The sequence below is a fragment of the Coregonus clupeaformis genome, chromosome 22, assembly GCF_020615455.1.
Source record: "Coregonus clupeaformis isolate EN_2021a chromosome 22, ASM2061545v1, whole genome shotgun sequence".
Classification (NCBI taxonomy): Eukaryota; Metazoa; Chordata; class Actinopteri; order Salmoniformes; family Salmonidae; genus Coregonus; species Coregonus clupeaformis.
In genome coordinates this window covers 3,519,682-3,533,958 of record NC_059213.1, presented here as the reverse complement: position 1 = coordinate 3,533,958, position 14,277 = coordinate 3,519,682, and the positions used below count along the sequence as shown (strand labels likewise).

Sequence of the window (14,277 nt, the reverse complement as noted above, 5' to 3'; positions counted from 1 at the left end):
CCCATGCGAGTATGATGAGTCAACAGTTTATGAAATTACAACCTGATACGCTCCCAAATTGCGCTGCTTAAGTGTGTCCCGTTTATAGCGTGCAGCGGAGGGAAAGTGCACAGACACATGCCACACCCTAGGCTACTAAAATGTTGCAGTCTGGCTTCGGATTTTAAAGCTTTACAATGAATAACCAAAAAACTAAACCTGCAACAAAACACCATACAAAGGGTAAACGTAGGCCTATTCCGGCAACATTTGAGCAGTAGGCTGGCTACTCAACTACAATACATTTCCAGGGCACCATACAGCAATGCTGCATTCAACCGCACTGGTGAGCCATGCAGCATGTAAAATGAAAAACATGTTTTAAGTTTAAATGTTACAACAACCTACCTACAATTTTGTTGTTTGCAGTTTTTAAATATTTTATTATGCATATCTGCAAGCATAGCAGCAAAGGCTGGACAAATATTATTTATCTCTTCTTTTGTTTTATTTATGTTAAAATGCTATATAGAGAATTCTATGCACTTTTTAATGGACATTATATAAAGGGGCATACTTTTTAAAATAAAACAATGGCCAGTTTGGGTCACAGTTGTATGCCAGTTTTTTTCTAAAAACAAACATATAGGTCATGTCTGGACTGTGAATTTGTTGTGTTTTTTCAATATGGCCCTTACGGTGATTGAGTTTGACACCCCTGACGTAATACATTCATTAGTGCCATTTCCATAAGGAAGAGATCCAAACAACAGGACAAAGCAGCAGAGACTACAGCAAATGTGTAGAGGCTTCAATCAGGGTGTATATCTGGTCAAATTAAAATCAGTTTTTTGGGGATGAGCTACATTGAAATTTTATATTTCAATTTGGCATCATAATCAACAGGACTCATAACAACATTTAGATTAGCGCTCACATCTGTTATATGTAAACGATTAAAGCTGGAACCCTAAATGGTGAAACTGACATGACCGTTTGGTATATTACAACAACAAAGAAGTTACTGCAAACAACACACCCTTTTCCCTCAGACGTCATTGCACGCGAGATAGAACAATTGTTTTTACCACGATGCTCACCTCCGTTTGGACGCTCCTCACCTACATTTAGTCAACAAAACAAAAACAATAACAAATGTGCCTGGGGCGACCAGTGGCGATGTAACATTTCCATCTGCAACTACCACCAAATGTCAATTACATACCAGTAGAAGCAAAGGAATAGAAATCAACAGGAGTAAAACATACTTTTTAAAATGCTGCACAACACTGCTAGTTAGCATTTGTACCGCTAATTAGCATTTTTACCGCAACTAATAGGTCTGGCTTAATTACAATTGGTTCATGTTCACAAGGTTGACAACAATAGCAAAAAAAATCCTTTCAACTGAAGTATTTTGGTTTATGACAAAGTAAGAAGCGGTACTAAGCCATTTTAAGCGTCCTTCAAAAAAACATTACTAAATCGAATATAGCTAAAATATTACATATACAGTGCTGTCAGAAAGTATTCACACCCCTTGACTTTGTCCACATTTTGTTGTGTTACAAAGTGGGATTAAAATTGATTTAATTGTAATTTTTTGACAACAATCTACACCAATTTCTCTAAGGTCTAAGTGGAAGAAAAATTCTAACATTTGTAAAAGAGTCATAAAAAATAAAACGAACATATCTTGATTAGATATATAGGAGTCAATACCTTTGGCAGCGATTACAGTTGTGAGTCTTTCTGGGTAAGTCTTTAAGAGCTTTGAATACCTGGATTGTGCTACATTTGCCCATTATTATTTTCAAAATTCTACAATATTCAAAATGAAAATTATTGTTCATCGTCAGTTTCTCCTATCACAGCCATTCAACTCTGTAACTGTTTTAAAGTCACCATTGGCCTCATGGTGAAATCCCATGTTAGGAAGGACACCTGTATCTTTGTAGTGACTGGTGTATTGATACACCATCCAAAGTTGAATTAATAACTTCACCATGCTCAAAGAGATATTCAATGTCTTATTTGTTTAACCCATCTACCAGGTGCCCTTCTTTGCGAGGCATTGGAAGACCTCCCTGGTCTTTCTGATTGAATCTGTGTTTTAAATTCACTGCTCGACTGAGGGACCTTACAGATGTGTGGGGTACATACTGTAGATGAGGTAGTCATTCAAAAATCATGTTAACCACTATTATTGCACATAGAGTGTGAGTCCATAAAACTTATTTTGTGACTTGTTAAGCAAATTTGTACTCCTGAACTTATTTAGACTTGTCATAACAAAGGTGTTGAATACTTATTGACTCAAGACATTTCAGCTTTGAATTGTTTTACTAATTTGTAAGAATTTCGAAAAACAATTCCACTTCGACATTATGGTATATTGTGTGTAGGCCAGTGACAAAAAAAACTATATGTTTATGTCTTTGTGTGCTAGCAGATACACATAGACTTCCAGTCATTGCGCTATCGCTAGTTAGCATTGGCTCATGAAACTACCTCTAACTTACTTCATACTGGACATACAGACATAAAAATGGTATCCACAAGTTAATCTGACTCTAGGAAAGTAGATAAAGGGCCTCATTGGCAAAATCTCGAAGTATCACTGTAATACCATTCTAAAGACAGCTGCTCCAAGCAAGTGTGTGTGGAAACATGATGCATGGATAGGATGGTCAAGCCACTGGCACGCTATTACTGTGTACATTGCTTGGAATGGGAATGTCTGTTCTACTAATGCTAATGCTAATACGCTTGGAAAGAGGACACATCAACAACATAAAAATAAAACCTTAGTGGAGCCACCTTATCCCTTTGGGAGGCAGCATTACGTTTGCTAGAAAATAGCGGTACAGTACCTGACTAACTGTAAGTAAGTGAAATGTTTTGCCCCACAGTTAGCAAGATAGTTAGCTAACTAGCTTAAGTTCTTTACAGTTAGTTAGCAACTGCTCCTACACTCTTTTGCTAGATACCGTAACAATGTTGTGTCAAAAAAGTACATATTTATTTTGACAGTGAAGCTAAAACTTTTAATTTGGCTCTTTACTCCAGCATTTTGGATTTGAGATCAACAAATTCATCCAACAAGTTTGTAGAGTCGAAAGCTTGATGTAGTCATTGTGGGACCAAATACTACACTTTTCACTATAAGTGAATTTGTCCAAATACTTATGACATCTTCAAATGGAGGGACTAGATACATAAAGCGCATTCATTATCTTAACGATAAAACAGATACAGTGGGGAGAACAAGTATTTGATACACTGCCGATTTTGCAGGTTTTCCTACTTACAAAGCATGTAGAGGTCTGTAATTTTTATCATAGGTACACTTCAACTGTGAGAGACGGAATCTAAAACAAAAATCCAGAACATCACATTGTATGATTTCTAAGTAATTAATTTGCATTTTATTGCATGACATAAGTATTTGATACATCAGAAAAGCAGAACTTAATATTTGGTACAGAAACCTTTGTTTGCAATTACAGAGATCATACGTTTCCTGTAGGTCTTGACCAGGTTTGCACACACTGCAGCAGGGATTTTGGCCCACTCCTCCATACAGACCTTCTCCAGATCCTTCAGGTTTCGGGGCTGTCGCTGGGCAATACGGACTTTCAGCTCCCTCCAAAGATTTTCTATTGGGTTCAGGTCTGGAGACTGGCTAGGCCACTACAGGACCTTGAGATGCTTCTTACTGAGCCACTCCTTAGGTGCCCTGGCTGTGTGTTTCGGGTCGTTGTCATGCTGGAAGACCCAGCCACGACCCATCTTCAATGCTCTGACTGAGGGAAGGAGGTTGTTGGCCAAGATCTCGCGATACATGGCCCCATCCATCCTCCCCTCAATACGGTGCAGTCGTCCTGTCTCCTTTGCAGAAAACCACCCCTAAAGAATGATGTTTCCACCTCCATGCTTCACGGTTGGGATGGTGTTCTTGGGGTTGTATTCATCCTTCTTCTTCCTTCAAACACGGCGAGTGGAGTTTAGACTAAAAAGCTCTATTTTTGTCTCATCAGACCACATGACCTTCTCCCATTCCTCCTCTGGATCATCCAGATGGTCATTGGCAAACTTCAGATGGGCCTGGACATGCGCTGGCTTGAGCAGGGGGACCTTTCGTGCGCTGCAGGATTTTTAATCCATGAAGGCGTAGTGTGTTACTAATGGTTTTCTTTGAGACTGTGGTCCCAGCTCTCTTCAGGTCATTGACCAGGTCCTGCCGTGTAGTTCTGGGCTGATCGCTCACCTTCCTCATGATCATTGATGCCCCACGAGGTGAGATCCTGCATGGAGCCCCAGACAGAGGGTGATTGACCGTCATCTTGAACTTCTTCCATTTTCTAATAATTGCGTCAACATTTGTTGCCTTCTCACCAAGCTGCTTGCCTATTGTCCTGTAGCCCATCCCAGCCTTGTGCAGGTCTACAATTTTATCCCTGATGTCCTTACACAGCTCTCTGGTCTTGGCCATTGTGGAGAGGTTGGAGTCTGTTTGATTGAGTGTGTGGACAGGTGTCTTTTATACAGGTAACGAGTTCAAACAGGTGCAGTTAATACAGGTAGTGAGTGGAGAACAGGAGGGCTTCTTAAAGAAAACCTAACAGGTCTGTGAGAGCCAGAATTCTTACTGGTTGGTAGGTGATCAAATACTTATGTCATGCAATAAAATGCAAATAAATTACTTAAAAATCATACAATGTGATTTTCTGGATTTTTGTTTTAGATTCCGTCTCTCACAGTTGAAGTGTACCTATGATAAAAATGACAGACCTCTACATGCTTTGTAAGTAGGAAAACCTGCAAAATCGGCAGTGTATCAAATACTTGTTCTCCCCACTGTATGTATGAAAATACCCTCAAATAAAAGGTGATATTCTGTACTGTCGCCTCATATAAAACATTTGATCTCAAATCCAAAATGCTGGAGTATAGAGCCAAATTATACGATTTAGCGTCACTGTCCAAATAAATACGTAGCGGAGTGTACAAAACATACCTCCAAAAATGACAAGTTGTCTCCAGTTGTGTTTACATTTTACAGATTGTGACGATATCCACTTTCTATGTGTATTCTTTGGTCATAATCCTCTGGTTGCTGTAGTGAACAGACTGGGTTCAGCTTACCTTGGGGAGTTGAATCCACTGTCTACAGTCACGCTGCTGCTGTCCATGCTATCCAGACGTGCCGAGTGCGCTGACTTCTGGCTGCTGCTGTTCTCTGTCTCCTTGGGGCTGAGCAGCTTGAGGTTGGTCTCAAACTTGCGCTGCAGATCACGCTCCTTCTCCCGCTCCAGAAGCCACTGCATGGTTCCGACTCCACCCCCACCCTCCCCGTGCCCTTTGCCCTCTGCCGCCACTAATTCATTCCGCGAGGCCTCCTCCGCCACCACCTCCTCGTCATCGTCCGACACATTGTAGTAGTCAAAGGCGGCCTCGGAGGCTGACGGGACCGCTGGCTCGGAGCCCTGGGGGCCCAGGGCGGAAGCGGGGGAAGCTGCTGAATTCGAAGGCTGCTGGGCCTCTTGATTGTCAAGGACCTCGGCTGATTTGATGTGTGGGGTCTTTCGCAGGGTGCCCGACTTGGTGTAGGTGCCCTCCACATAGCCTGCAGTCAGTGCGTTGTGTGGAGGCTTGAACAAAGTGTCCTTGCTGAAGATCTCCTTCCTCTTGTCCGCCATGCCGCCACCGCCTCCCCCTCCAGGGTCTACGTTGTGTTGATGTTGTGTCAAACGTCCGTTAGGCATGGGCTCTGGGGTCTGGCTTGGTGTTGGCCGTTTTGAGCCGTTTTGCCCCTTTGCCAAAGAGTCCTCTTTGTATTCCATCGTGAGGGGAGAGGTAAGGTGAGGGGTGTGGCGATCAGCCGGAGTGCCCTTCCGGATTCCCTCAGACGAGGTTAACGTGTCGTGGTCTGCTTTTGACAGAGGTGAAGGGGCGGTAAGGATTGTTTCGTTCGACGTATTGCACTGGAAGTAGTCATCCGCCGAGGGCTTGGGCGAGAGTCCCTTCAGATCACTGTAGGCCGGCAAGCTGTCTCTACTCTTGTTCCTTTCCAGCGGGCTTCGTATCCTAGACTCGTCCAAGCTCCCTTTCCCTAAGCTCCCCTTCCCTAAGCTCCCCTTCCCCACATCAGGCACACACATTTCAGAGTTGAACTTAGCAGCCGAGAACATGATCCTTGAGTAGTGGGACGACTTCTGGGAGGCCCGCAAAGTCCCGTCATCTGTGTAGTAACGACTCCGCTCATCTGGACTCCGCTCATAGTCCTCTGACATCCCCAAAGAGGAGGGGCCCATTCCGCCCAGAGGGCTCAAAGCGTTATCCATGGAGCGGGACCTTTCCTTAGCCTGGTCGGGCAGCTCATCGCGCGACTTCCTTCCTTCTTGAGTGTGACTGTGGCTTCGGTGCACTCTCCCGCTGGATGTCCCGCGAGAGGGCTCGGGGAAAGGCATCTCTGTCCTCCTTTTCGCCAACTCCCCGGACACGTCCCACTCCGGGGTGACGGGGAAGTGGGACTCTGTGATGTTGGGGTTGCTGTGGACCATGTAAGTCCCGCCGCTTCGTTTGCGCTCCAAGGTGTACATGGCCTCACGCGGGGAGCGCACCAGCGAGTGGCTGAAGAAGCGGCTGTAATCCCTGTCCACCATGGCCATGTCCAGTTTGGAACTCTCGGACGGGTCGCCCCGGGAGGCGCGTGTCTTGCTGTGTGAACGGGACTTGCCGTGCGGCACCCGACGGTGACCACGACTCCTCCGGCTGCGTGCACTGTGCTCAGCTGAGCTGCCTGCTTTTCTCCTCTGGGCACGCTCCTCCTCCAGCCTTTTCATTACGGCCGTGTGGCGCGCCACATTCTCCACCGTCAGGTCCGGGTTGATCCGCCGGATGATCTCCATCTCCACAGTGCGGGGAATGGTGATTGCAGGCGCGTCCTCATCACGGAGGGGCCATTCCTCGGGGGGGAACTGGGCCGAGAACGTGGCCAGCTGCCTCAGCTTGTCTTTCTTGAAACTCAGCCTGAACAGCTTCAGCCCAAACTTCTTTGATTGCTTCTCGGCACTGCTGCCGCCACCACTGCCCTCCTTCTTTTTGGTCAGCGTGTCGGTCTTGTAGGGGAAGGGGGCATTGCTCTTGCTCTTGTCCGTCAGAGGATCTTGCAACTGTGACGTCGGCGTCTGAACGGGAGCCGGAGGGGGCTGAGGGTAGGAGGGGGGATCTCCCCGAGGCTCCTTGGGAGACTTCCTCTGGTAAGCGGGGGCTTGAGGGATGGGCGTATCATCGCGGTACGTGCTGTAGGAGTCACCGTGGTTCTTCTGGTTGGGCCTCTCCCTCACGCAGCCCGGGGTGGAGGGCGTGATGGTGCCCGACTGTGGGGAGGTGCACTGCTGCTGCTGTTGTTGCTGCCGGTCGTCCAGGTGGTACCACTTGCTGTTTGATCGGATGAGGTTGGGGGTGATAAAGTAGGTCTGGGGAGTGACAATGAAGTAGCCCTCAGGTGTTGGGTAGATTTTCCTTTCTCGCACCAGCATGTTTAGGGTGTGTCGCAGAATCTCTGAGCTCGGTGTCGGAACACCTGAGGGAAACACAGACGGGGGAAAGACAACAGTTTTACAGTCACATCAGCAGTTCAAAACCAGAGTTCTAGGACTTACATTTCAAGAGTGAAGTATTTTTTGGTGGGACTTGCAAAGCAAAAGTCCCAACTTTAAATCTTCGTCATACTTTTGACTTTTTATTATTATTATTTAGGACCCTACTCCTCTTGCACCATTTAAGCTAGAAATGCCGTTCAAACTTAAAAATGTGTAGACTGGTCAGGACCAGTGTGCTTACATACAACTTCTTGATATACTTTATACTTTTGAAGTTATACATTTTTTGTCCTTATTTTTGTCCTCCAACCACTTTCATGGCATTTCCCCATAATTCTAAAGGCCCCATTGTGACATCATCACTTCCAACATCCCATTCACTGTAAATGCAACAATGCAACTTTTGACACAAATCCTCTACTTTGACCACTTGGCCAACAACTTAGACAAAAAGTTAGAGGGTATGACTTCTTTGTCTACTTCTCTGCTATTCAAATCTGAAAGCGGATTAGGAATAGCTTCTACCAATCAATAGATAGAGCTGTAACCCATCAACCGCTCTCTTTATAGATGCAGTAAATCATGTCAGAAGCTAGCAGATTCATTACTTACCATCAACAGCTGCAAATTCCAATAACAATACATCAAGTTTTAAAGTTCACTTTCCTTGCTTTGTCTAACAACACTATCATGAATCTAGCAAATACGTTTTGTGGGTCAATGTGCATTATTTATTTAGTTTCAAAGCACAAATGTTTGATAGCATGTTTCTCATACTGGCTTTAGCCAAGGCAACTGTTGCCTAGCAAAAACTGCCTCGGACAACAATTGCCACCGTTCACTCTCTTCATATTTCACCCGATCACTTCTCATTGCACTTCTTTCAGTTTTCAAACGCAACAACTGTAGTTTAGACACTGAACACAACCACACAACTACTGACCACAACCACACAACAATTGACCACACAACTTCTGAAACACACAACTACTGACCAAAACCACACAACTACTGACTACAATTACTGACCACAGCCACACAACTACAGACCACAACAACTGACCACAACAACACAACTACAGACCATAACTAATGACCACAACTACTGACTCACCTACTGAACACAACTACTGAACACAACTACTGACCGCAACCACTGACCACAACAACTGATACAACAACATACCATAATTACTGACCACAACCACTGACCACAACCACTGACCACAACCGCTGACTACAACCACACAACTACTGACCACAACTACTGACCATAACTACAGACTACTACTACTGACCACAACAACTGATCACAAATACTGACCACAACCACACAACTACCGACCACAACTACTGAACACAACTACTGACCACAATCACTGACCACAACCACACAACTACTGATTGCAACCAACTACTGCCAACACAACTACTGAACCACACAACTACTGACCAAAACACTGACCAAAACACTGACCAAAACGACTTCCCACAATCACTGACCAAAACCACACAACTACTGACCACAACCAACTACAGACCACACAACTACTGAACCACACAACTACTGAACACAGCCACACAACTACTTACCAACTACTGAGCACAACTACTGCACATAACTCCTGACCACAACTACTACCCACAACTCCTGACCCCAAATACTGACCACGACCACACAACCACTGCCCACAACTACTGACCTCAACTAATAACCACAACTACTGACCACAACCACACAACTACTGGCCACAACCACACAATTACTGACTACACAACTACTGACCACACAACTACTGGCCACAACTACTGACCATAACTACTGACCACTACTGACCATAACTACAGACTACGACTAATGACCATAACTACTGATCACAACTACTGACTACAACCACACAACTAATGACCACAACCAACTACTGACCACACAACTACTGAACCACACTACTACTGACCACAACCACACAACTACTTACCACAACTCCTGACCACAACCACACAACTACTGACCACAATCACACAACTACTGACCACAACTACTGACCAAAACCACTGACCATAACTACTGACCACAACTACTGACCACAACCAACTACTGACCACACAACTACTGAACCACACAGCTACTGACCACAACCACACACCTACCTACCACAACTCCTGACCACAACTACTACCCACAACCACACAACTAATGCCCAAAACTACTGACCACAACAACACAACTACAGACCATAACTCCTGACCACAACTATTGACCACAACACCTGACCACAAATACTAACTAAACTAATGACCACAACTACTAACTCAGTAGGGCTACATACAGTGAATTCGGAAAGTATTCAGACCCCTTGACTATTTCCACATTTTGTTACCTTATTCTAAAATGGATAAAACATTTTTTATATTTTATCAATCTACACACAATATCCTATAATGACAAAGCAAAAACTGCTTTTTAGTCCTTTTTGCAAATGTATTGAGTGGCGCAGTGGTCTAAGGCACTGCATCGCAGTGCTAACTGTGCCACTAGAGATCCTGGTTCGAATCCAGGCTCTGTCGCAGCCGGCCGCAACCGGGAGACTAATGGGCGGCGCACAATTGGCCCAGCGTCGTCCAGGGTAGGGGAGGGAATGGCCGGCAGGGATGTAGCTCAGTTGATAGAGTAGGGCGGCAGGTAGCTTAGTGGTTAAGAGTGTTGTGCCAGTAACCGAAAGGTCGCTGGTTCTAATCCCCGAGCCGACTAGGTGAAAGATCTGTCGATGTGCCCTTGAGCAAGGCACTTAACCCTAATTGCTCATGTAAGTCGCTCTGGATAAGAGCGTCTGCTAAATGACTAAAATAATAATAATAATAATAGAGCATGGCGTTTGCAACGCCAGGGTTGTGGGTTCGATTCCCATGGGGGGGCCAGTATTTTAAAAAAAAAACACATGTATTCACTAACTGTAAGTCGCTCTGGATAAGAGCGTCTGCTAAATGACTAAAATGTAAATGTATTAACAATACAAAAACAGAAGTACCTTATTTATATAAGTATTCAGACCCTTTGCTATGAGACTCGAAATTGAGCTCAGGTGCATCCTGTTTGCATTGATCATCCTTGAGAAATGTCTACAACTTGATTGGAGTCCACCTGTGGTAAATTCAATTGATTGGACATGATTTGTAAAGGTACACACCTGTCTATATAAGGTCCCACAGTTGACAGTGCATGTCAGAGCAAAAACCAAGCCATGACATCGAAGGAATTGTCCGTAGAGCTCCGAGACAGGATTGTGTCGAGGCACAGATCTGGGGAAGGGTCCCAAAAAAATTCTGCAGCGTTGAAGGTCCCCAAGACCACAGTGGCCTCCATCATTTTAAAATGGAAGAAGTTATGAACCACCAAGACACTTCCTAGAGCTGGCCGCCCGACCAAACTGAGCAATCGGGGGAGAAGGACCTTGGTCAGGGAGGTGACCAAGAACCCGATGGTCACTCTGACAGTGCTCCAGTGTTCCTCTCTGGAGATGGGAGAACCTTCCAGAAGGACAACCATCTCTGCAGCACTCCACCAATTAGGCCTTTATGGTAGAGTGGCCAGACGGAAGCCACTCCTCAGTAAAAGGCACATGACAGCCTGCTTGGAGTTTGCAAAAAGGCACGTAAAGGACTCTCAGACCATGAGAAACAAGCTTCTCTGGTCTGATTAAACAAAGATTGAACTCCTTGGCCTGAATGCCAAGCATCACGTCTGGAGGAAACCTGGTGGTGGCAGCATCATGCTGTGGGGATGTTCTTCAGCGGCAGGGACTAAGAGACTAGTCAGAATCGAGGGAAAGATGCACGGAGCAAAGTACAGAGCGATCCTTGATGAAGACCTGCTCCAGAGCGCCGGACCTCATACTGGGGTGAAAGTTCACCTTCCAACAGGACAACAACACTAAGCACACAGCCAAGGCAATGCAGGAGTGGCTTCGGTACAAGTTTCTGAATGTCCTTGAGTGGCCCAGCCAGAGCCGGAACTTGAACCCGATCTAACATCTCTGGAGAGACCTGAAAATAGCTGTGCAGCGACCCTCCCCATCCAACCTGACAGAGCTTGAGAGGATCTGCAGAGAAGAATGGGAGAAACTCAAATACAGGTGTGCCAAGCTTGTAGCGTCATACCCAAGAAGACACAAGGCTGTAATTGCTGCCAAAGGTGCTTCAACAAAGTACTGAGGAAAGGGTCTGAATACAGTGACTTGCAAAAGTATTCACCCCCTTTGGCATTCTTCCTATTTTGTTGCCTTACAACCTGGAATAGATTTTTTGGGGGGCGGTATCTTTTGATTTAGACAACATGCCTACCACTTTGAAATATTTTTTGGGGTGTGAAACAAACAAGAAATAAGACAAAAAAACGGAAAACTTGAGCGTGCATAACTATTCAATTCCTCTCAGTAAACTGAGTAAGTCAATAAATCAGTAAATAAGATAGGGCACAATTCTACTGCAAATTATATCACCATTTATATAATTTTTTGAAATAGATTGATCAGATTCATGAATCTGCCTCAGAATAACAGTTAATATTTGAATCCTTCCCTATTATGACTCTATCGCCTCCTATTGCCTCCCCAATGCATGGTGTCATACAGACTAGAGCCGCCAGACCGAGACAGAGCCAGAGGTTACACTACTCTGTATCCTTCCTCCATCCACCCTGTCCTTAGCTAACCCTACAATCACAAACACAAAAGTAGGCCCTCTGGATAAAGCTGTACATAAGCGTTTACTAGTAAGAGTTTACTGTTGCATGACATTACATCACACGTTGTTAGTTGCCATACCAACATGACGCAATTAGACATTAAACTCTGTTTTAAGACATCTGCATGGAGGGAAGAGATGCTGAATTTAAAAGAAAGTTTACCTACTTGGAAAGGAGCCATGTGGAAAGTGACAGGGTAGTCTTATTTTACATTTACATTTACGTCATTTAGCAGACGCTCCTATCCAGAGCGACTTACAAATTGGTGCATTCACCTGAGTGGGATAACCACTTTACAAAATGTTTTTTTTTTTTGGGGGGGGGGATGGGGTAAGGGGGGGATAGAAGGATTACTTTATCCTATCCCAGGTATTCCTTAAAGAGGTGGGGTTTCAAGTGTCTCCGGAAGGTGGTGAGTGACTCCGCCGTCCTGGCGTCGTGAGGGAGCTTGTTCCACCATTGGGGTGCCAGAGCAGCGAACAGTTTTATGTAAGCCCAGTACAGAAAATAAACGAAAGGCTACATGGAACAAAACATTTACTCCAATTACACTGAACAAAAATATAAACGCAACATCTAACGTTTAGTCCCATGTTTCATGAGCTGAAATAAAAGATCCCAGAAATGTTCCATATGCACTAAAAGCTTGTTTCTTTCACATTTTGTGCACAAATTTGTTTACGTCCTTGTTAGTGATCATTTCTCCTTTGCCAAGATAATTCATCCACCTGACAGCTGTGGCATATCAAGAAGCTGATTAAACAGCATTATCATTACACAGGTGCACCTTGTGCTGGGGACACTGAAAGGCCACTCTAAAATGTGCAGTTTTGTCACACAATACAAAGCCACAGATGTCTCCAGCTTTGATGGAGCGTGCAATTGGCATGCTGACTGCAGGAATGTCCACCAGAGCGCTTGCCAAATAATTGAGTGTTCATTTCTCTACCATAAGCCGCCTCCAACATCATTTTTAGAGAATTTGGCAGTACATTCAACCGGCATCACAACCGCAGACCACGTGTATTGCATTGAGTGGGCAAGCGGTTCGCTGATGTCAACGTTGTGAACGGAGTGCCCCATGGGGCAGTGGGGTTATGGTATGGGCAGCCAAAAGCTACGGACAACGAACACGATGGCAATTTGAATTCACAGAGATACCGTGACGAACTCCTGAGGCCCATTGTCGTGACATTCATCCGCCGCCATCACCTCATGTTTCAGCATGATAATGCACAGCCCCAATTCGCATGTTTGGGATACTCTGGATCGACGTGCACAACAGTGCGTTCCAGTTCTTGCCAATATCCAGCAACTTCACACAACCATTGAAGAGGAGTGGGACAACATTCCACAGGCCACAATCAACAGCCTGATCAACTCTATGCGAAGGAGATGTGTCGCGCTGCATGAGGCAAATGGTGGTCACACCAGATACTGACTGATTTTCTGATCCACACCCCTACTTTATTTTTGAAGGTATCTGTGACCAACAGATGCATATCTGTATTCCCAGTGATGTGAAATCCGTAGATTAGGGCCTAATGAATTCATTTCAATTAACTGATTTCCTTATATGAACTGTAACTTAGTAAAACCTTTGAAATTGTTGCATGTTGCGTTTATATTTTTGTTCAGTATATAAAACATACTGCTGCTGGAGCGTGGTATTATGGTCTGTTTTCAGAACCCTAGAATGAGTGAAGGGGACAGGGATTTTGAATACCTTAAACAAACTGCCTCTCTACAACCATCAATGGGCCATGAATGCTCACATTACCATAAGGACATTGTGAGTGTTTGTGTGTCTGTGTGTGTGTGTGTGCTAGTCTTTGTGTTTTAAGGGGTTGCAGGGGTTGTGTTCATTAGGGCATGCAACAGAAAGTGTTTAAAAATGTTTCACAATGGAAAATGAAAATGAAAATTTCTTATTGGAGAAGGCAA

At 44.7% G+C, this 14,277-nt stretch overlaps 1 protein-coding gene across 3 annotated transcripts in view; it reads right to left on the bottom strand.

Moving 5' to 3' along the window:
- Positions 1-14,277, bottom strand: part of LOC121536020 (storkhead-box protein 2-like) — a 59,104-nt gene that overhangs the window by 4,132 nt on the left and 40,695 nt on the right. For all 3 annotated transcript variants that reach the window (XM_045206375.1, XM_045206377.1, XM_045206376.1), the window contains one exon: positions 5,128-7,570. In XM_045206375.1, the coding sequence (XP_045062310.1) occupies positions 5,128-7,570 (2,443 nt within the window). The remainder of the gene's footprint in view (positions 1-5,127; positions 7,571-14,277) is intronic.